This window comes from Drosophila eugracilis, unplaced genomic scaffold (assembly GCF_018153835.1).
Source record: "Drosophila eugracilis isolate 14026-0451.02 unplaced genomic scaffold, ASM1815383v1 contig_1765, whole genome shotgun sequence".
Lineage (NCBI taxonomy): Eukaryota > Metazoa > Arthropoda > Insecta > Diptera > Drosophilidae > Drosophila > Drosophila eugracilis.
Genome location: NW_024572605.1, coordinates 3,623,997 through 3,646,449, shown reverse-complemented (window position 1 = coordinate 3,646,449; position 22,453 = coordinate 3,623,997). Strand labels below are relative to the sequence as shown.

The 22,453-nt window shown below is 42.9% G+C and overlaps 1 protein-coding gene and 2 non-coding genes across 3 annotated transcripts; 1 reads left to right on the top strand and 2 right to left on the bottom strand.

The window, feature by feature from the left end:
• Positions 1 to 15,827: 15,827 nt before the first annotated feature.
• On the bottom strand, positions 15,828 to 15,900 carry Trnar-ccu. Its single transcript has one exon. It is a non-coding gene; the product is annotated as a tRNA-Arg (tRNA).
• A 534-nt stretch (positions 15,901 to 16,434) lies between these two features.
• On the top strand, positions 16,435 to 16,507 carry Trnar-ccu. The gene has a single exon. It is a non-coding gene; the product is annotated as a tRNA-Arg (tRNA).
• Positions 16,508 to 19,602: 3,095 nt separating this feature from the next.
• On the bottom strand, positions 19,603 to 21,009 carry LOC108108957. Its single transcript, XM_017217212.1, has 2 exons — positions 19,972 to 21,009; positions 19,603 to 19,915 (listed from the first exon to the last, which is right to left on the bottom strand). Exons 1-2 carry the CDS (start codon positions 20,996 to 20,998, stop codon positions 19,722 to 19,724), a joined length of 1,221 nt encoding a protein of 406 aa, XP_017072701.1. The 5' UTR covers positions 20,999 to 21,009; the 3' UTR covers positions 19,603 to 19,721.
• Positions 21,010 to 22,453: the final 1,444 nt, after the last annotated feature.

Genomic DNA, 22,453 nt, shown 5'->3' with positions numbered 1-22,453 from the left:
AGATGAGGATGGAGCTGGCCTGAATCGTGGGAGTCTGTGGAACTCAGACTCCAAGGCAACGTGGTGGCAACGTGGGCGCATAAAACAGGCAAATGTCAAAATGACGCGCTTTGTTGTTTATCATATTTACCGCAAGCCCGGGAAAAAGAGATTGGCGGACTATGAGCCGGGCCAAATGCAATTAGTATTCAAATGTGGACGCGCCAGCGAGCACGACGCCAAAACGAGTCATCATCATCTGCCAGGGAACGACACTTGGACTTGGACTTGGGCATGGGATGAGATGGGATGGGGGTCTCTTTGGTTGGGGCCAACTTCTTTGGCCACAAAGGAGCCGAGCCGGCTCTTTACATGCTGCTTGCTGAAAAATGCCTAGGCTTTTGTGGCTCACAGTTCGCCGTAATTTAGCGCACGCATTTTGCATTTTAAATGCGAGCAGCGAACGGCGACGACTTCTGATTAATTCCTCAGCTGGGCGCTACAAATTCGTTTGACTAATTGCGAATGGGAATGAGTCTATGGATGAGAGAGGGGGATGGTAATGGTAATAGTGATGGTAATGGGTGCGGAGATCCCAGCCCGAGGATTCCGCGGAACACCTTATCGGCCGCAATTAAACGTGCCGTCGTCCAGTCCACCGATTTAATGTATGATTTCTTTCAAATCATATCTACGTGACTGTGAGTCAGGCTTATCAGCATGGGCATTTCCCCAGGCAACAAGGTAGCACTGAGAGAAAAGATTGTTTGATATGGTTAAGATATAAAAATAACACTTTTTGGAAAATATCATTTAGGGAAAGAAGTCTCAAGAGGCTGCAGGATCAAGAGGACTTTGGTTTATAAATGTATTCATATTTTAATATATATTTCCATAAGAATTTTACCTGATATTGCATTTCATCTATAATACGATTGCATATAATATTCAAAGATTAAGGATTAAGCTTATAAATAAAGCAATCTGTGATGGATTTTTTCTGGTTTACCCCTTCCTCCCCAGTTACAAACTCATTAATGACAGAAACCCCGGGCGGCCGGCCTCTCAGATGATTCAATATGGCTGCTAGTTGCATATTAAGCAGCCTGGCTCATCATCGAATATGGCCACAGCCTCGGCGATTCCGCAGGCTTTCTATTATATAACCATAAAAAAGGCCAGCGAGCGAAGAAAAAGTCGAAACAAGAAACACAAAATGTGTCGTGGGCGCTATCTAGTGACAGCTCTCTGGATCCAAACAGTTGTAAAATTAACAACCGAGTTATGACAACTGCCGGCAATTAAAATTGACAATTGATATGACACGCTGTGGACACGCGGAGGGCGGGGTGGTGAGTAAAAAATTGCCAATAAAAATGAATTCGTCTGGGAGTTTAGGATGAATGTCCTGGGAGTGGTTAGCCTAGGAATGGGTAAGGCCATTCAGCAATAAAATGGTACCAGAGTTGCGTATTTCTAACATAAAAGGTTGTTATATAAGGTCGTGAAAAGATACATTTTTTAAAATAAAATATTTGACTAGAGATAGAAAAATATTTATATATTTTCCAGCACACCAATTGGTGTGATTTTCCTAAGAACAAGGAACATGGAACTGTTAATCTAGCATGAATTTTCAATAGATTCCCTCTTAGCTTGTACCTTAATGCTCAGTGCAGACTCTAACTAGTACCAAACAAATGCGATTACACATCCATAGCTTTTAATTGCGAAGCCCGTCTAGCACTGCTGGCCAAAAGTAATTGCTGCAATTTCGGGAAAAGCGACAGATCGCGTACCGCGGCCAGATCCGTTGCAGAGACAACCTTTTTGGTTGCACAAATATGACAATTGTCGACGTTATTAAAATGTGCTACGTGCGCTAAATCTGCCGACATCAAAAAGCGTCCGAAAAGGGCAAAACGTTGCATGGCAGGGCCAAAACAGGTGGGCCACGATGTTGGCCACGCCAAAAGTCATGTTTTTTCCTCCTTTTTATTGGGTCTGGCAGGCGGAGAGAGGGAACAGGAACCGACAGTTGCTGATAGCACACTCAATTTGCATTCGAGTAGAGGTGGAGGTAGAGGACATTGGCCGAAATCAAGTGGAATGACTGCCAGCCAATTACTTTTTATAACTTTCTAGCTGGCACTTCAATCTCAGCTAGTAATTAGTTGGCCAAAGAGTTGACGACAGGTGGTCCAGGTGCGTGGGCGACAAAGGCAACCGCACACATTAACATAATGTTATGAGAGGGCTTTAATTAAAAAACCCAAAGCACAACCCTATTATTTCTCAGCCCCCTTCCGCTTCTTCATTTCCTCCACATTTTTTCTGCCTGCCAGCAATTCTCGACAAAGTCGTTGGCCATTCCATGTGTGTGCTGCCCTCCTTGAAGCATTTAAGACTGGCCATCCGGCACAGACAATTAAAAACCCTCTGCAGCTCTGCCATTTGCCATTTTATAAGCACAGATTACAGCTTTACGTATACGTAACGCACAAGGAGGGCTTGCTGGCGGTGGTGGGGCAGGAAGGAGGGCGCTGGGTGGAAAGTGGGCGGGACACGGAGACATTCAGCCAGGACACACAACGTGGTCCGATAAGCGGTGGGCACTAGGTGGACTCCTCTCTGAGTAATATAGTCAGTGGTGCTGACTTAAAATAAAGCAGAAAAGAAGGAAAAGTAATGGGTTTAACTTTACCTTAAAATATTTTATTTTAAATAAATGGTAAATAAATTAATCATATAAATTAGATTTATTGTAATATATATGTTAAATGGAACCTTTGTAGTTTTTTTTATATTTTTCTTTTCCCCAAGAACAGTTTAAAAAACTCAGAAAAACTAGCCAAGTTGGCATTTCTACCCCAACCATTTCCCGTATCTGCAGTGTGTTGTGATTTTATGTTGGCCATAGTCATCCTGGACGTCCTGTTCGCTGTTCCCAGTTCCCAGTTCCATTCTACCGCTCATTGTCTGCTTGCCAGCTTTAATGACATTGCACTGCACTTATTTCGTTTTTTGGCTCTTTATACATCTGGCTTTTTTCTGGCGGAGAGGATTCCACCTTGTGCTCCATGTTGATGGCCAGCTGTAAAACCTTATGATAGCTTAATTTTAGAGGTTTTAGATCGTTTTTGCATCTTCTTCGCTTCCGACACACACACACACTCACATGACAATGTGAGTTGGCCCCAAAATCAGTTGCGAATTTGCATGGACGAGCTCAAAATGAAGTCATTCCAATGCCATGTCGAAAATTACAAAACTTGAGGGCAGCGGTGGAAGGCATAATGGGTAAAATGGTTGCGGAAAAGCGTGGAAAAGCGGGAGGAAGCTGTTCAATATGCAATGCACAGCTTACAAGGTGGATCATCAAGGGGTTGTATTATCCGATTTTTTCCATGCTTTGCATTTGCACAAAAAGTTGACAGGATGGAGAGCGTACTACTAAAGGAAGACCCATAGGTTGTTAGACATTGTTACTTGTTTCCTTATTAAATTCAATTAAAAACTAAAGACTCGTGTAAACCTTCATTTCGAATATTTACTTGCTTATCTAGGGAAACCATAACCTGGCCATCAATTTGAATACGCAAATGAATTCGTAATAGAAATGGTGCAGAAATAAAATTACAAGAATTACAGCAGGGGAACCCCATATCGCACACCCAGCTGAGACCCCAATATAACGAAACGTGTCCGAAATTGGGGTTGAATCTGAGTCGTTATCATTTGCAAAGGCGCCCTGTATAATATCATACTTCATCAATTCAAAGGAAAACCATTTAATATGGAAATGACTCGAAAAAAAAGGGGAATCTCCAGTCCGGCAATCAAATTGGGAGAGCACATGATGTGATATGAAATCGAGACCGCTTACGGAAATTGGTACACAGTGAAAACTTTCAAGTTTATGTTTACTGGTCAAGCTGATATCTCCATTCGTTTCCAGTTGATACTTTTCATATAGCTAAAGTTTCGGCTTCCTTGAAAGGCAATCTTGTACCAAGAAAAATCACAAAAGTTGTCCTATGTCCTGATATCCCATATTTTATTTCTCTTTCTGTAGACGAGAACGATTACGAGATGGAAAATTTGCATGTGACGAAAATCTACGACCAGGCATCGTAAAATCTGAGGGAAAACCAGATATGGCCGCGAGTTACAAACTGGCGACAAATGAGCAAAGGAAGTGCATAAGCGGCAACCGGAAACCCAAGTATTTCGAGCCGGGCAGAAGACGAATCGAGGGCTGTTAACGCATTTACAAGCCTCGGCGACGACAATGAAATATCGCCAAAGATTATCAAGGCCGGGGAGTCGGGAGTCCGGACTCCGGCGCATTTACTTTGCATAATAAGCCGGATTATGGCGGCCCCCGAGCTCCATTTTCCCGGAGTGAGATGACGTTGACAATTGATTGCTGGCAATGGAAATGGCATGGAAAAATATTTGCCGGATTTCATTAAGCGTCGCGGAAATGGGCGAGTGAAAAATTTGATTTAGGCGTTGGCTGACTGCCGCCCACCCGAAGGAAGTTCATCAGTAGCCGCTCCATCATGACATGAGGTAATGTTTTTATGTCAGAAATCACTTAGACCTTTGGTCAGCGGAAGTGGCCATAAAATAGCCATGGCGCAGCCATATCCGCAGCGAGGAGCACTCGGATCTTTGGCCATAAATTCGACTGTGAAATTGAAACTTAAAATGCGTAAAGTATACGCCCCATTCGCTGGCCGCCATGTCTGGAGTTGGCCGAAGAGCAGTTTCAATTTTTATGTGTATTTTATATGCCTACTGTAAATTGCTGGCCATGGAGTCCTCTACGGAGTCCTCCTCCTCGGCCACGTCCTCATCCTCTCAGCTGGCAAAGCTCAAAGGCCAGAGGCTCGCAAATGTTGCCGCCGTTTCTTTCTTGCCATTTTGGTGTCTATTCTGAGGGGGCTTCCCGAAAATTCCACGTTCACGTTCGCAATCGTCATAAATCTTATGGCCACATCTTGAATTTATGTGCCTCCCATACCCCACACCCCATCATCCCCCCTCTAATTCCAAACGGAGTTCGAGACCCCATTCTGCGGCTGTGTTTTGTGGCTTAGATTAGCAATTCTGGCATCTGGTGGCGATTTTCTATTGATTTTCACAGGATTCACTTATTGAATTTGTTTGCTCTCCGGACTGCCGGGCGAAAAGTTTTTTAATCAAAAGTCTTTCTCACAAAAATAGTTTGCTTAAAGTGTTTAGCCAAATGACAGACAGAGTCCAGCAGCAGCTTGCACTTTGACTGGCAACAATCCGAAACGTTTCAATTCCGTCCAAGACAAAGGCCGAGGAACAAAAGCCACAATTCCAGCTAAAATATTTACAGCAGAAATGTTTTGTGCAGAGATAGCAAACAAAGGGATGGCTAAAAGGTTCCACCCCACGCCTCTTGCCGGTTTTAAGGGCAGATTTCATTACTGGCTGACCAGCATGCCGCTCTAAGACAATCAAAGGTGAGCTGGCAACTCCGACGACAGTTGGGACAGGGGAGGTTGCTTAGCTTGGGTTTCTTTTATTTTCCGGCTGGTTGGATCAGAAGCAGTAGCAGGAGCTGAGGCAGAATCAGGAGCCAAAGTCACGTGGATGTGGGGATGCTGGAATCCGCCAGATTTGCTGCCCTGGGAAGACGCGACTACCAGCAACCCAGCAGACCAGCAGACCAATGGACCAACAGACCTGCAGACGCAGCTGAGCTGCATCCACCGCCATGAAAATTGGCGTCTGCCAAACATAAATAAAAAAGGGGAAAGGTAGACAAATCCGGAATAAATAACAGCGTTTGTCTGCCCCGTCCTGCGGCGGTCTGCAATCCGAACCGGGCCGGGGTTCGGGCTTGGGTTTGGGATTGAGATCGAGGGTAGTGCCACGTCAGCAGGGGCGTTATGGCAACCGACGGCGTCGAGACACCTGCCCATTGTGGCTCTTCCAGGCACTTTGCCCCCGCGTTGCGTATACGCTCAGTTGCACCGCAAAATGAGCGAGAGTCGCATCGTCTATTTGCCATGGCAATGGAAAATGGCAATGGCAGTGGCAGTGGCAATGGCAAAGGCATTGGCAATGTGTCTTTTGTAGCGCTCTTTTAATAAAATATAACCATTTAATTGGTGTGGCAACCGTAGGCAGCTCAGTTGCCTCCTTCCCCGCTCAAAGCCGTCATTTAATAAAGAAAGAAAATGGCAAAGATTCTTGTTGCGACTGTCTGAAAAATTTTCATTTTAAAACAGCTAAAACGGAAGCTGATTTTGGGTTGGTTATTTTAGGTTTCAGGTTTTTAGTGACGCAACTTGGGTTGATTCTTATTCGATTTATTCTAAATCCCAGGAGTGACGAAAGGCTTGGCTTTCAGAGAACCTAAGCATTGTGAATAAGTTTAATTCAGTGAGAACTTGATTCCTGCCTTATCATTTATAAATAAATATATCCATACATAGTTGCAGAGGTACAATCAACAGTCGTATTGCTGCGAAAATGAGTCAGCTGGTAATCTGCATATGCCCCAGGGCAAGCCCTTAATATAAAATATTGTCCAGCTTATGGGCGATCTCAGTCACAATTCGTTGGCCGAAGGAGAAGCAATGGTAGCTGCAACTCAGTTGACGTTGATAGTGATCGCTTTAAGTGTGTGCAGTTCTCAAGGTTTTCGTTGGGCGTTTAAAACTCGTGAAGATACATTTTCGGAATCTGAAATCGAGTGTGTTCGGAAGGCAAGGGCACTCGTTACCGATCCCGGTGATGAAGGGGCCATTACACCGAAATACCTGCTGAGTCTCCTACAAAAGCTCACAGTGAAATATGTGCAACTTGCTTGGAATTATGACCACCAGATGCGTCTCGTGGACCTTTTAAAAAACTCTGAGGTAGTGAACAAGGAAATCATTCAGCTAAAGAGCATGAAACTTGAAGAAATGGAAAAGTCTTTACAAGAATGCTCAGCAAGTAAGGAAAGGATTATGAATCAAGAAAAAGATTGCAAAAACTGCACTACCACCCTGGACTTTAAAAACCAGCTGGTAACCAGTTTGAATATGCAATTGGACTTCTGTCATAAGAATCTGAAAGACGGTGAAGAACTGATAAAGAGCCTCAAATCAAAGGAAATCGAAACTACGTCAACTACTGAAACATCTCATTTTAACTGGATGATACAGGAAGCTGACAGATTGGGACTCCATGCTAATGATTGCATTAAGTTCCAAAATTACACTGGATTCCAGCAACTCGAAGTAGCAAACCTTGGATTGGTCAAGATCTTGTGCAATAGCCTTATTGTTGGATCTGGTTGGACGGTAATCCAGAGGCGGCTAGATGGCAAAACTAGCTTCTTCCGCACATGGGAGGAATACCGCAAAGGTTTCGGAGACCTTGAAGGAGAATTCTTTATAGGTCTGGAAGCCCTTCATCAACTCACCACGTCAGCTCAGTATGAGCTCACTGTACATTTGGAGGACTTTGAGGGAGAAAAAAGAATCGCCGAATACGATAATTTCAGGGTGGGTGATGAGGATACGTCATATGCACTTATGTCGCTGGGTAAATACTCTGGGGATGCTGGTGATGGCTTAACCCGCAATCTATATGCCGAATTCAGCACCTATGATAATGATAATGAAGAGGGGTGTGCTACTAAGAGAGAGGGAGCCTGGTGGTATGGAGACAGATGCGGTTTTAGGTAAGATTAAACTACATTAAAGATTATAAATTCTTAAAATATTACTTTTCTTGTCCAGCAATCTGAATGGCATCTACTCTGAAGGCGATACTATATATGACCACGATGGTATGGGAGTCTTTTGGAGCACTTCGGAGTGGCATGATTTTTCATATTCCTTAAAGAAGACATATATGATGATAAGGCCTAAAATGTCGTTTTAAGAACAATCAAATTCTGGCATTGGGCGTACATTCGTAATGGGAAATCCAGATGGAATCTAAGCATTTATTTTTCAGAGTACTGATGGGGAATAAAGAATTCCGTCGATCTAAAACCTTTTCGATTATATAAAACCTACATTTCTTTTCTAGTTCAAGAATTGTAATCTTAAAACAAATGCCCACAACAACATATATAGTCTCCCTTAAAGTCTATAAATAAAATAAACAATACTCTTTCAGTGCGAAACTTAAATAAAAAACGCTTGTTTTATCATTGGCGGCTATTTATAAATAACAAACTGTTTAGTATATATTGTCGTCGTTTAGAAATGTGCTAAATCCGAATAGTTTTGTAAATTCTTGTTTCGGCTGCCAATTTCCATAACTTTGGTCTGGTGGCAACTGCTTGCCAGCCAGCAGGCTGACTTCAGAACACGCTCTTTAATTAATTCAAAGACAAGTGCAAAGATTCACACCACCAAGCTGAGGATGGGGGCATCGCTTTGGGACTGAGGAGACCGAAGCCTAAATGGCTCCAATCAATTAAGAGTCAACCGTTGCCGTATCGATGTCAACCAAGCAGCTGGGATGACATCTCAGCATCAGTATCCAGCTTTTCCCCAGCCCCCAGACAGCAAATTAATGAACAACGCGCCCAATTGAGGGAAATGGAAAAGCGTACGGGTGCGAGATCGAGTACGAGTACAACGGGAATGGAAATGAGCTGCTGGATGACAGCCTCATATTTGCATATTCATGGCCGGGGAGTGCGAGAGTGTGTGCTCGCTCTTAGCTATTGCTTCCGCCCATCTGGTCAACGAATTTTCTGGCTAAATGCCTTTGGTTTACTTTAATTAGTTGTTTAGTTTGTCTAGCTAAGTGAGAGCCGTAAAAAAACAAGTCGCATCGGGTTCTAGTCAAAGCCAGACAGCGCTCTAATGGAACTAAACTAAGAGAAAATGCGTTCCCCGGTTAATGGACGGGACGCACTTCATTAGATATTCTCTTTCCAATGCTAATATGCATGCACTCAATGTGCAAATAGTTTGAGAGCCGGAATCCGACAACAGCGAATAGATACAGATTCAGCAGCAACCAGCCAGCCAGCCAGGCAGCCCGACGGGACTTCCCCCGAAGGGGTTGTCATCTGCCAAGGCTGCCAAAGAGCCGACCCAACTATTCACTTTGCCTTGGTAACCATCAGCATGAAAGGGCTGCCTAGACTGTAGGGCAAAAAGTGGCATAACAAATTACATGGAAATTAAAAATAAGTATAATAAGACATAACTTTAGTAGTTTAAGTTTTCCAGTGAGTCTGCCCTACTCTATCATTTGCCAGTTAGTTAGCGGAACTCCAATAGAAATACAGATAAAATACAAATCTAACAACTCTGACATTTTCGCTTGCAATTGACAGGCACCCACACATAATTTTAAACTTATTATTTGGCAGAATATTTGCCTGATTTACGCTTTTCAATTTCGTTTCTTTCGTCAACAATATTGACGTGTGAAGACTTCAAAACAACGGCAAATTAGCTGCTGATTCGACACCCACGAGCCAAACTTGCCAAACTCAGTGTCATGACAACGAAATTAATAAAAGCACGAAGCAAGAGCAAGAGCAAGACCAAGACCAAGAAGCATGTAGCATGTAGCAAGAAGCAGCAAAAATCAAAAGCAGCCAGCAGCAAATATTGTCGCATGCATAAAAAGGGCCTCCACAATTTAACGCTTGAATGTTCCGACAGACGTCGACATATGTTGGGGCACACGTGTGACGGTGTGTGTGTGTGCGGTGTGTGCCTGTATATGTGTGTGTGTGGCATTGCCGGCGTTGCGTATATGAAAGTTTTTAATAATACTTGGCTAAAATACCAAAGGAAAAACTTTTATTAATAAAGTTTCTTTCTTTCTGTCCTCGTTGCAGCGAACACGAAGAGGCGTCTCGAAGGGAAAACACATTGAAGACTGCCTCTTCCTTGAGGCTTCTTTCCCTTTTTGCTCAGCCAGCTACTAAGGTTTAATTATGGCTAGAAGAAAGTAGTGGACTCCAGGAGTGGCAAATAGTTTTGCTTTTTTGGTTTTTATTTCTGCGACACACACACGCAGCATCACGCATATTGAGAGGATGGATGTTTATGCGGGAATGAACTTCGGGAACTAAAGAGAGAAAAGTAAATTGGGCAAAAGTAAAGTTGTACTCCATTATACATAAAGTAAACTATTTTTAGAGTTATATTAAAAACATATTTCAAACCGAATAAATTCTAAGCTGAATATATTTAAACTTCACCTTGTAGTTCTTGTTATCCCCCTGCCGCATAAACTCTCAATAGATGAAATGAGCAGTGAAGCTCTTGTAAAGAGGACACTTGTCGCATCGGCAACAATTGCAACTTTGTCCCTCCCCTCGTTCCCCATCCCGCACAAATCTCGGCTGCATGTTCAAGTGCACAATTTTTTGCCTTCGGCGGCGATATTAAAATTTAAGCTGAAATGCCATCGAGCGAGAGCCGGGCCGGGCCAAGCCGGGCTGGAAAGCAGGCCCGGAAATAGTTTCCTCCAAGTCTTGCCAATTCCGCTCGTGATTTCGCTTATTCGTTTTTTGTGTTTTTGATTTTGTCGTATTTGTCTGGTGATAGAAAAGCAGAGCCGCTGGCAGCGCTGCAACTTTTGCCCAAATACTTTTAATTAAAATTTCAAATTATTTTCGCCTTTCGCAGACGTCGACAGATGGAAAAGTGGGCGCTGCAGGAAGCTGGAAGACGGGCGATGGCTAGATGGGCTGCAGAGACAAAGATGAGCACAAGTGCAGTTAGCGAGTGCAATGGCGCACAAGATGGCGAAAGGATCCGGAGGATCTGAAGCGCTGAAATATTCAAAGCGCATTTTCAATTTAAAAGTTTTGCACTCGGGCATATTTATTTATTTTATTTCGCAATTTTTGTTTTCTGCTCATCATTGAGTCCATCGAGGGGCTGGGGTTGGGGAATTTTTTTTTTTGGGGTGGTTGGACTCTTTGACCAAAGTTTGGCTCCTCCAAGTAGGCAATGTCATTGAGATTGGGCGATGGGCGTTAGGCGGTGGGTGGTGGGTTTTGGGTGGATATGAATGCCCTAAAAGCGGCAACTTAATGCAATTTCGCTCTGGCAGATTTCATTTGTGTGACAAATGGGGGGCGTGGCCATGCAAATCGCAAATAAAAAGAACTCATTAAAAGTTTATGCCACAAAGTTTGGCACCCGACCCAAAGCCACGCCCCCTGCCTCTGCCTACCACCCACCGCCCACCGCAATCCAATTCAAGCCAAGCCAAAACTGCAACTTGTTTTGACCAAGAGAAAAGGAGAGGGCAACTTCCACTGATTGCATTTATTTTTTTTTATATTTTCGGCTGGCTTTTGTTTTTCGGGTGCTGTGCAATAGTTCTAAAAGCAAGTTTATGGTATAACTATCAATTGCCAGGCCAGGCTACACTGAAAACTTTCGCAAGAGGCTTTACCCACAAGTTTGATCGGAAAGTACTTTAAAAGTTCCAGCTGAACCTGCTGAGTTGGAAGATTATATGGGTGTAAGAGGTGGTAATAAATGTATAGGGTAGAGTTTTTGTTGGCTTTATATAGCTTTCAACTAGAACTTGCATCTAACTCACTTTTAAAAGCCACCCATTATCAGAGATCCGTATCTCTGCCAGCCGATCAATCATTAAATACCGATAGCCGGTAATTCAAGTGCTCTCTATCAGAATTGTAGGTCAGTCCTTTGTGGCTTTTTGTTATCTCGATGTTATAACCAAGTAATTCCCCCGATCTCCCCATAATCGAAATGACAGTTGACAATCCCTACACCAGTAATCGAATAATATACCGCAGGGGGCGGTGTGGGCACGTGCGACACGTTTCCCAGTTTCCCAGCCAGTTCAAAAAGTCAATTCGAATTAAACAACGCATTTGATTGCCATAAAAATGGGCGGTCGCCCGTATTTATTGTCCCCTCGATTCGCGGTTTGCATGCTCAGCAAATGCATTTTTTCTATTTCAGCTTGTGTTCTGGCTGTTTGGCTGTTTGGGCCCAAAAGCAAAACGTGTCTGGCCATGGCCGCTCCCAAGACAGGTAAATAAAATTGAAATTATTCTGTGTGCAGCCGCAACGAGAAAAAAGCGAACATAATGAAAAAATGAAGCAATCTAGAAAAAACAGTTTGCACCGTACACACTGAATTAACTCAAACTGGACCTTGAAAAGAAAAAAACTGAATCTGGTTGGAGGGAAAAAACACGGGCGGGCGGCGTTTCAATTAGCCGTCCTCCAGTGACTTGTCCGGCAATTAGGTGTGTTTTAGTCTACCAAAACGATTCTAATCGCTTGTGTTTTAACATAGATTTCGCCTTTGCTTTATTTGCCCGGCTTTTGTTTAGTTTTAGACCGCTCCGAACACTTTTTGCTGTCATGTTGTCGACTGTCATGTTGCCGGTGACATTAGCTGGGAGTTCTAGACCCGCTTCGTAGCTCCAAAATGAACCCAAAGAGCCAAAGAGAGCTGCCTGTCTGGCCACACACAAGCTCCGGCTGGCCCGATCATACACCCCAGATATGACAAATTTAATTAAGGTTAATTTTCAGTTCGCCTTTTCATTTTTTTTTCTAGTAGGACCCGCCCGCAGTTCAGTTCACATAACATTTTCCAGGCTATGATGTTATGTTTGCAGGGTGCAAGAGGGTATTCTGGGTGCAAAGGTTAGAAACTGCTTTGCTATATAGTTAGTTTTTTGCTAGTATCTGGCAATTAGCATAAAATGTTTATTTACTTGCCATTACTCAGGGAATTCAATAATGTGCCTTGGTACCACATGAAGTGAATGTAACTCCAGTGGATAAAACACATTCTATTAAGTTTCCCCTGATCGATCACCTATTAGAAATTTCCCAATTCTATTTGAGCATCTCCACAACAGAGGGCACCACTCAGTCACAGCTTTCCCCTCTCCCCGCTAGATGGCTGCGTTCTAATTTGAAGCACTCTGCGTACAGGGTGTTCCCCATTTCAGCCTCAATCGAATGGCAAAGGTTCTTGGCTGACTGCTTTATCTGAAATTGCCAATCGAATGCAATGCAAAGTCAAAAAAAGAGAGAGAGAAGGGCTGTGTGAAAAGGTCAAAGGCATTCGATTAACTTTAATTTGCGCGGCTCTTTTCGCTCCGTATGTATGGTATATGGTATAGGGTATAAGGTATATGTATAACCCCTCCATTGTTCCACGGCTGTTGATTTAGTTAGCGGGTCGCGATGACTGCCTGACGACTCCGTAGTTCAGGTGTGCCCCTTGCAGGCGGCGTGAAAGCCAAACCTACTCCTCGAGACCGAATCTCAGCGATGCGAGAGTCGTCTTCGAGGCTCATCTCCAACGATGATGTGCCTCCTAGACGACTTACAATAGCCCGAACTGCGCTTTGATTTATGCCAGCTGCGGTCATGTCATAGTTCACCTTCTGCATTGTTGCAATGTCACGGGGGCGGGGCCTAACGGTGAGGCCATCCCAGCCAGCACATTCCCAAAAAATGCATCTACACCAAAAAACTAATGAATTCCAAATTGAAGTCAATAAAAATATATTTAGTGAAGACACATATCTTTACTTCAGATTAACTTTAACTTGAAAGTAATCTTTCCCTATTTCTTGGCGTACAAATGCGTTTTTGGGTCAAACTCTAATTGCGGTTGACGAAGGCGAAGGCACGCGTCATGGCAAACGAAAATGTCACTGCCACAGGAGAATGGCGGTCTGAAATTTGGTCAAATTGATAGCCAAATTTGGCGGCCAGGTGACGTGGCTGCCACAGGCCAAAGTGGGCCGGGTAGCCAGGCCCGAACCGAAGCTCATAATAAATACAGAGCCAATGCCTTGGTTGGCTGGCAGTCGAATATTGGTCGAGAGACTTGGCTAGTCTGTCAGTTAGTTGAAATTAATTTGCACAGCCTGGCAAAATAATTTACGGCCTGCGCTGAGGCCGGAGTAATTGAGGTGGACCGTGGACATGAAGATGTGGGCAGGTTTATGGCTGCAACTTTTCATATGCTCATTGCCCGGCGCGTGACATATCACGAAATTCTGTTAACGGCTTTTTCGATTAGAACTGGAAGCTGTCAATTAGTTGTAGGTACATCAACCGAACACGTCTACCGAGTCTTGGGCGACAAACCAGTTTGACGAGCTGAGAAAATTTGAATTTCGGTGGAGGTAATCAAGAAAATTCGATCCTATCCATAATCGAGTCGAAATTGAAATTGAATTTCAGTTATCGATTGTGTTGGTGGAAAATCTCCTGCTAACCAAATTTTAAATCAACTTCTGTGTTGTGTAATTAGATTTCGCTGAGATAGTAAGCTGCTTATTGCAAAATCAAACAAGTTTAGGTATTTGTAAATAAAAATATCTCAAACTTGTGAAGTAAAATTGAAAACTATGCCATCATGTTCTTCAGTAACCTAGACTTTGGTAATTAAATTAAAATGATGTTGCTTGTTCGGGCTATCTTAATCAGTGTTTAATAAATCACTTGTTGAAATATATAGTTTTCATGTTTTCCGACATGCATTTTTCCAGTTCTTTTTCCTTATCCCATTTGTTCTGAAATGTTTTTTGAAGTATGTTCTTGGCAGCGCTGGCGAGCTTGTTAATTGCCGACCGCCGGCTACTTGCCTCGCTCCGATTTGCAGCTGGGCGCTCACAAATCTTGTCACCGGCGATTCAGCGATGCAAATATCTACGCAGCATGCAACCGAGCCGTCATCTGGATTCTGCGTCGGCGACATCCATTTCTCATTTGATCTTTATCGCACGGCAACATGCAAACAGGCACCACCTCCCCACTAGCTCCAGCCACTCCCACTGCCGCGCCAGAGATCCTTGGACAGACCTGATATCCGTACTGATTGTAATCAAGATTGGCTTTTTGCATGCGCCCGGCTGCCAAAGCGATTTGTGGTCTGGAAAACCGTTTCCAGCCAGCGACATTTCAAGGCTTTTCTGTTGCAGCAACAGCAGCAGCTGCTCCCCGGAATTTCCCCCGTTCTGCCCCGTTTTGCAATTTGCCAGTTTTTAATTTCCTCTGGGTCTCTCATTAGCGAGCCGCGTTTCGGGTGGCCAACCAGACCCCAGATGCCAACAAAAAGTGGGTCGAATCAGGTCGCTTCTCCAAATTGTGGGACACGCACCGCTCAGACACCTTGGCGGCTTTTGCTTTTTGCAATTTGCTATTGCCAGCTGACTTTTAGTCCGGACAATTTAGGGGCCCAGACAATGGATGGGTGTAAATCATGTTTGCACTGCTCGCTGTCTCTATGTCTGTCTGCCTGAATGGCGCTGGCTTTTTGGCCCAGACTTGAGTTGACTTTACTTGACTTGTGGTCAATGGCTTGTACATAATGGCTGGCCCAAACAACAACTACAATCGCCTCTTTGGGGCATTTGCAAACAATGACATTATGCTGACGTTTATTAATCGCATTTGCGAAATTAATGTCGTGACATTTTCGGTTTAATGTAGTTGTAATAAATAAATGCCCCGTTTATCCATAGACTTGCAGAGAAACACAATAAATATGTATGGCATAAAAAATCAATACAATAGTCGAAAAGACGGACGCCAGACACCGCAAACAGTGGCTGCTGTCAGTGCTCCAGATTATGTAATCCAATTTGCATATAACAAATGACCCAAACGGTAGCTATTTTATCTATTTTTTAACATGTTGAGACGCTGTACTTAAGAAAAATTATATCTCCCATTTATTATTAATAATTTCATACTATCTACTAACTGAATACCTTGTCTTCCGGCTTTATATATCTAACCACTCTTTGTGTAAATTTTATTATAGAAGTTAAATAACACAATAACCAAAAATAAAAAAGTTCTTCACTTTACCCCAGATGGGACTCGAACCCACAATCCCCGGCTTAGGAGGCCGATGCCTTATCCATTAGGCCACTGGGGCATGTGCAATAAGTTGTCAAAATGCCTTTATCAAATTCTGCCTGACTAAGAGCAAGAATAACAAGAACAAAAACTAATTAATAATAGATCTTTATCTCTTGAATATATTTTTGTGACTAAGCAACTGTTTAAATAAAATGTTTGCCCGAAACAAAGTGGATAAATATGTTGACTTCATATTTGTTTTTTATTTGTTTCGCTCCACAAGTGTTTCACGTTGATAACCAATGGTTTATGGGGTATATTAAGAATATTCTAGATTCCAAATAAATTATACAATAGAAGGTTAAATGATACATTTTCATTATCATTTTCTACATGCAAGATTAATGTTTCTGCGTGAGCATAAACACTTCAGAGGTGGCACAATATTAACATAGGCAGCAATATGGTATATTTCCACCCCATAAAGTAATCGATTTATAAACACGTTCTACTTTCCTGTTTGAATATATGTTTACCAGGTCTGTCGCTGAACTGACTCATGATTGTATGCCGTAAGCTCAAAACAGCATTTGGCCGGCCGCTAGCACAAGCCCCAGTGGCCTAATGGATAAGGCATCGGCCTCCTAAGCCGGGGATTGTGGGTTCGAGTCCCATCTGGGGTAAAGTTGTAATAATTTTTTTGTTTTTTTTTTTGTTCTTTTTAATTTTTGTTTGTGGTAAACGCTTGTATTATAATAATATATTGACAAAACTTAACTGATAATCATAATTTTAGATTTATTAATCAGATTACAAGTTTCAGGATAGTCGTATCTTAGAGTTCTTATTAAATATTTCGCCATATGAATGATATTTAACTAGCATGATTATAATAAAAATAAAAGAATGTGCAGAATTTCCCTCTGGGTGGCGGTGAAAGTGGATAACTATTTCGCAAGCCATTCTGCCAATAGCTCCATCAACCCAGATTATCGGTGTGGCGCTCCCAAATGTCGGGCCACCAGCCGGGCATAAACCATGGAAACTCGTCAAAGCAGTTGACATTTCGTTGTGCCACTTCCACTTAATTTAACAACTTTACGAGTGCCAAGCCATCGTCTTCTAATATCGTTTTCAGACATTTTCACCCCGGCTCTTAAATGGCAATCAACTTTCTGATGAGTTGTCAAAAACGCCGTCGCCTTGCGTTTAGGTAGATGCATCACCGCCGCCGCCTCCAGTGGGCGTGGAAGTGGGTGGGTGTGGAATGGTGTGGTTTGGCCCGGCCTGGTCTGGGATGAAATCCATCCACTTTAAAAGTTTGCCAAAAATTGGGGCTCATAATTTCACTTTCGCTATCTGAAATATGCATGGCCGTAAAATTTGCCAACGCCGTCCAAATGGCCACCCAGGGAGCCAAGGATGCACAGGCATGGCCGGAATGGGATTGGGTTGTTGGGAGGCGGCGGTTGGTTAGATGGAAGCTTCGGCCATAAGCATTAAAATTGCATACAGGCAGGGAGGAAAAAAAAATACTAAAAATAAAACTGTGCCTCGCATAGTTTCATTTGCTTTACGATTCAGCAAAACTTTGGCTGAGGATGCACAGAAGTTAGGCTGCTGGAGAGGATGATCGGGGAGGGATAACAGCGGGCTGTAAGGCAGACTCATCATTAATGTAAATTCATTGTTGCATGTTGCAGGAGCCGAGGGGTGGTGCTCTACTGCCTGCATTATAACAATTCATACTGAATTTTTGATACGAATTCAACTTTCCCACGTACGCATAATCCATTAAGTTGAAAATAGAGCCCTTTCGACTTTCGCATACCGAAAAAATACGCGATGATATAAATTAAAAATAAATAAAGGCTTAAAGTCGTAAGAATTTTAGCCTTCACTTCAAAATAATATTCAAATTAAGGTATACAGAATTACTTACAATATATTAAAGGTTTGATCAAGTTTAAGGAATAATCAAATGTTATTTTTATATATTTTATCTTTCTTGTTTATGCTTAAAAACTAGATGATACCTTAATAAATCAGTTTAATGATGACTACTTTTTGATTCAAATAAAAACCAAAGTTTAAAATTAATTTTCTTTCCTTGAACTATGACTGCCATTACATACCCATTAGGAACAAGGATTCACGGAGCTAAGGGAAAAAATTCATCTCGCCCTATACGCCGCACCTCGGCGTAAAAACTTTTTTGCGGAATTAATGGCAAGGGTACTTTAGCACCCCGCGGAAAGTAGGCCAAAGTCCGGACTCGGGCTATGTGCAACATAGAACGGGGAAACGAACTGTTAGGGGAGTGGAGCGGGGCGAAATGGCATTCTGTGAGGTTTATGGAATGCCTCCGCAGATTGCATTTGTTGCATTTTACTTAATTGAAAAAGGCCAGCAATGTGGGGGAAGGCCGTAAAAGGACAATATCGCTGTCCCTAGCCCTCTATGGGCTGCCTGCGCACTTCATAAAGCTGACAGGGCCCGGATCGGACCGGACTGGACGGGCTATAAAAGAACATGACCAAAGATGCGGTGGCCGAGGAGACAAACACCAAACACACACCAAAATAGACCGCCAACGGACCGCCACAAACGGGCAATGGGGAACGGGCTAGGGGCAACATCGGAAACAAACAAAAAGCAAAAACATGCCGGGCCAAAAGCAAAAGCATCTTTGCAACAACCAACAACAACCAACGGCAAACAAACAAACAACGAGCGGCAAAAATTATCTACTCAGATTATGTCGAGATTAATTACATACGCTGAGCGCCATTGTCTTGTCAATAAATTGTCGTTGTCGTCGACGTCGCCTGGCATCGTGTGGCTTAAAGATAAGAGGGCCTCCGACGCCGACTACCGAAATGTTAACTGGGTTTTCTTTTCTTCTCTTTATATATATATTTTTGTTGTATTTTTTTGCAATTTTTTTCTGGGCTTTTTGGCTGATGCTGTCAAAATTGGTTGCTCAACCCGGGAGCTGCAGTGCAGCCAAGCCCCTCGTCCTCGGCTAATTAATTTAGAAATGTTGGCAACATCAGCGCGACGAGCCCACCAAAGGGAGCGCCGCATGGCCGACCGTTAGCGGGTAAATAATAATAATGAAATGATATAGGTATAATCCGCCGATAAGCATCGTGCCGCATCTCTCTAAGCCAAAGTGCTTGCCAAGTGCGCGTAAATTAATTGGCCAGAAAGCGAGGTATATGTATATGCAGTTTCCAGCTCAAAAGGCTGCCGGCCAAGTTTATGTGGCTCGGATGCGGATGGTGGCTACGTCTTTGGCCAAAGGGGCACTGCTGAATTTAGTGCATGTTAAGCCTCGAATGGCCAATGTAAATTTCTAAAGGCCATGCCTTCTTGGCCAAACTCAAGTGTGCCATAGCTTAGAGGCTAGAGGGTTGAGGGCCTAGAGCGGGCGAATGATGGCCCACGAGCATGGGCAGGGCTAATTAGAATGGATAACACGATATTGGCATCGCTGCACCTGGAAAATACTGCCCAGCATAACTCCAGATGAGTGTTTCGTCGTGTAGAAGATGTGATTTGAGATAGCCAACTCTGAATAAAATATTACTGCCAAGGAAAAGTAACCCATTTCATGGGAAATAAACTAGGCGGGCATTTACGAACTGGCAGGGTAACTAATGCATATTTTAAAGACTTCATTAATTCTGCCAGATAACTTATTTACTTATGTATGCCAGCGAAAGAGAAAATAACAAACTAATAAAATATTTAATTTATTTCAATTTTCTCAGGCGATTTATTTTATGAAAGCGAAGGGGAGTAACGAGAATAAATTATGCGAAAAGATGAAAGTGCTTTCTGCATTATTTGCCACAAAATATGGTTATAGGTAAGGTAGTTTTTATATTTTAACTAGAGATCCAAGACACCCTTATCTTCAAGTATTGCCAACAATCTGGTTGTACTTCTGATCACCAGTTCACTGTCATGTATTGCTTTCTGGAACCGAAGTCCCTCTTCGGTATCTTTATACAGACTTGAAAAGTCAGAAGTCACTTCACTGCCATTGTAAATGATAACAGGTTTAAAGAGGTGTGACAACAGACCTATGAAATAATAAATATTAATTACAATTTTGAACCTTTAGTTCAGTTTAACTCACTCATAAATCGACGACTATCGAACTGCTGTTGGAACTCCTTAAAGCTGGGAAAGATTCCTTTATAAGAAAGTTTTTCCAGGCTTGCTTTAAGGGCATTGTAATAATCCACAATGAGTTGCGATTCCAAATCCTGAACTTCTTCCCTCAGTGAGGTGGTGAAGAAGTAATGCAAATCGATGGCAGGGGAGGTGTAGTTGCTAAACTGAAAATCTATAGCCACGGCTGTCTCGGGCTTACCCGCATCATCGTACTGGAACATTATATTGGTGGTCCAGCAATCACCGTGGTTCAGTGTCTGCAGGTCCTGTTCACCCACCTCAAATATCTTGGCTCCAATTTCCATTATTTGGCTGTGTAATTTCTCCAATTTCTGGCCATAGCTTTTCTTCAATTCTGGTTGACCATTTATAAAACTTAAGAAAGCCCTAAACAAGCCGGTGAAAACTTCAGTGTAACCCCTTTTTCCACGCGAAAAGAAGTGAGTAAAGAAACACTGGGTAAGGAGTTCCGGATGGCGCTGTTTGAGGATTATGGATGCGGCATGGAACTTGGCCAGCAAGTCCAAAGTCAACTTGGTATGAGCCAGTTCCAGTTGCTTCACTCGATCTGCGTTAATGTATTTGTACTCCGCCAGATCTTCCAGTATCATGGTGCTATATTCCCGATCCACAGCAATGGCATCTGCCGTAAGCTTTCCACTAATGCCAGCTTCCTGGAGCAGCTCCTTCATCTTCGGGAGGAGGAATTCATACATGTCCATCTCACGGTTGTACACATCGTACTCGAAGAACACGGCTGCCTGAGGAACATCCGGGGAACAGGCTTGCTTGACTATATAGGTCTTCTTCTGAACAATTCCATCTCCCTGCTGATAGTCCACGTAGATGCGGGTCATAATGCCAACATAGTTCTGGCCCTTACCAGTCGCTGGCTTGGCCCAGATCTTGAGGACCTTCAACTGATCATCCTTGCAGTAAGCCCTCAGCTTGGGCTCCAGATACTCCACAGTTAACCAGGTCGGCAGCATTGTTCACTTGATGAGGTTTCCCGGACTTCTAACGTCTTCAGGTTCGGCGAGTTACTTATATATTATGAAGAAATCATGTCTTATCGATAATAATGGAAACCGCGATAAGCTTTGTAATGCCAATTTGTGTGTTATCTTTGTTTTAGATTGAAAGTTAAGTTATCCAAGGTCAAGATTGCAACTAAATGCAAAGTCATTTCCAGTTGACGAGGAACCAATCTTGATTTTTGTTTGTTGAAAGTGTAAACCTAATTATTTTGTTTAATTGCTGCCCTAAAAGTGTGTTAATATCAGTCAAAAGCATTTCTGTTTGTCACGAAATAAAAGTCTAGAAAGATTTATTGCCATAAAAATAATAATCTAACAGTTCTGTTTGTTCATGAATTTCACCAGAACTCTCAATCTTGTTAGACTTTATAAATCGGAAACTGAAATAAACTTCTTCAGTACTATCTCAGCCAATAAGCGGATGGTGAGATCTAAGAGGTTTCGAGTTCATCTTTAATCTGGAAGGCTCTACATTTCACACATCGGATCAAGAGGCCTGGCAATGCTAATTTCATTAGCAAATATTTACTGGCACATTACTCATCATTATTAAACACATACCCGGGGGCGGAGCATATCCCTTAACTCCCTAAAACTGAGTGCATTTGTGCACCCACTCCGACCCCATATAATTATTTATGATTAAAGTTCCTGCTGTGTGTCTGTGCTTCGGTTGGCCAAATAAATGCATTATACAATCGAGAGTTTACTGCCAACAACAGGGATACAAACAAGCCGAGTCGAACATACGGGAATTACATGCAAAGTGAAAGTTACCAGGCTCACTCTATTCCGTTTGCTTACTCCAAAGTTGCCCTAAGCTGTGCATATAGAAATTCCATTACTTGGGAAATCATTTGGCAAGTGCATCTGGGATGTTGTCAGTTTGCTGTTGATATTTGACACACTGAGAGGAAAGATAGTTGCATCTTGTTTTATATCTATATAAGTAGTATTTACTAAGGGTAAATACCACTCCATACTGCCTCAATCAAATCTACAAGATTTATCATTTATACAAAATTTCAATACAGTTTCAAAGTAATTTTCCTCTCTGCATTGACATCTCTGGGCAGTAGTAGTTCCGAAGTTTTAGGGCTTTCAAGCTATTTGCAAGCCACGCACTTGATCCGCCCACTCAAATTCACAAACGCACGTAATTTCCCAGGCGGGCAACGGTACTTTGGCGGCAGTGACGCCATTTTGCCGGCGGCCATTTTTCGTCAGCCACTTCCGCCATCGCGTGCCGCCTGAATAATTGATGCCACGATGGCCTGTGATGGGTTAAGGGCTGATCCAGCGACTGAGTCGCTATTAATGAGTTCCCACTGCCTATATGCATAATGTATAAAATATATGTACGTATGTATATGGCTATATGGCGATGCCAATGACTCAGCCCGTCGC

Coding starts and splice junctions, on each gene's coding strand:
- LOC108108957 (XM_017217212.1), bottom strand. CDS start 20,998: ATGCTGCCGACCTGGTTAACTGTGGAGTATCTGGAGCCCAAGCTGAGG. Junction 19,916..19,971: donor CGATAGTCGTCGATTTATGA/GTGAGTTAAACT, acceptor ATTATTTCATAG/GTCTGTTGTCACACCTCTTT.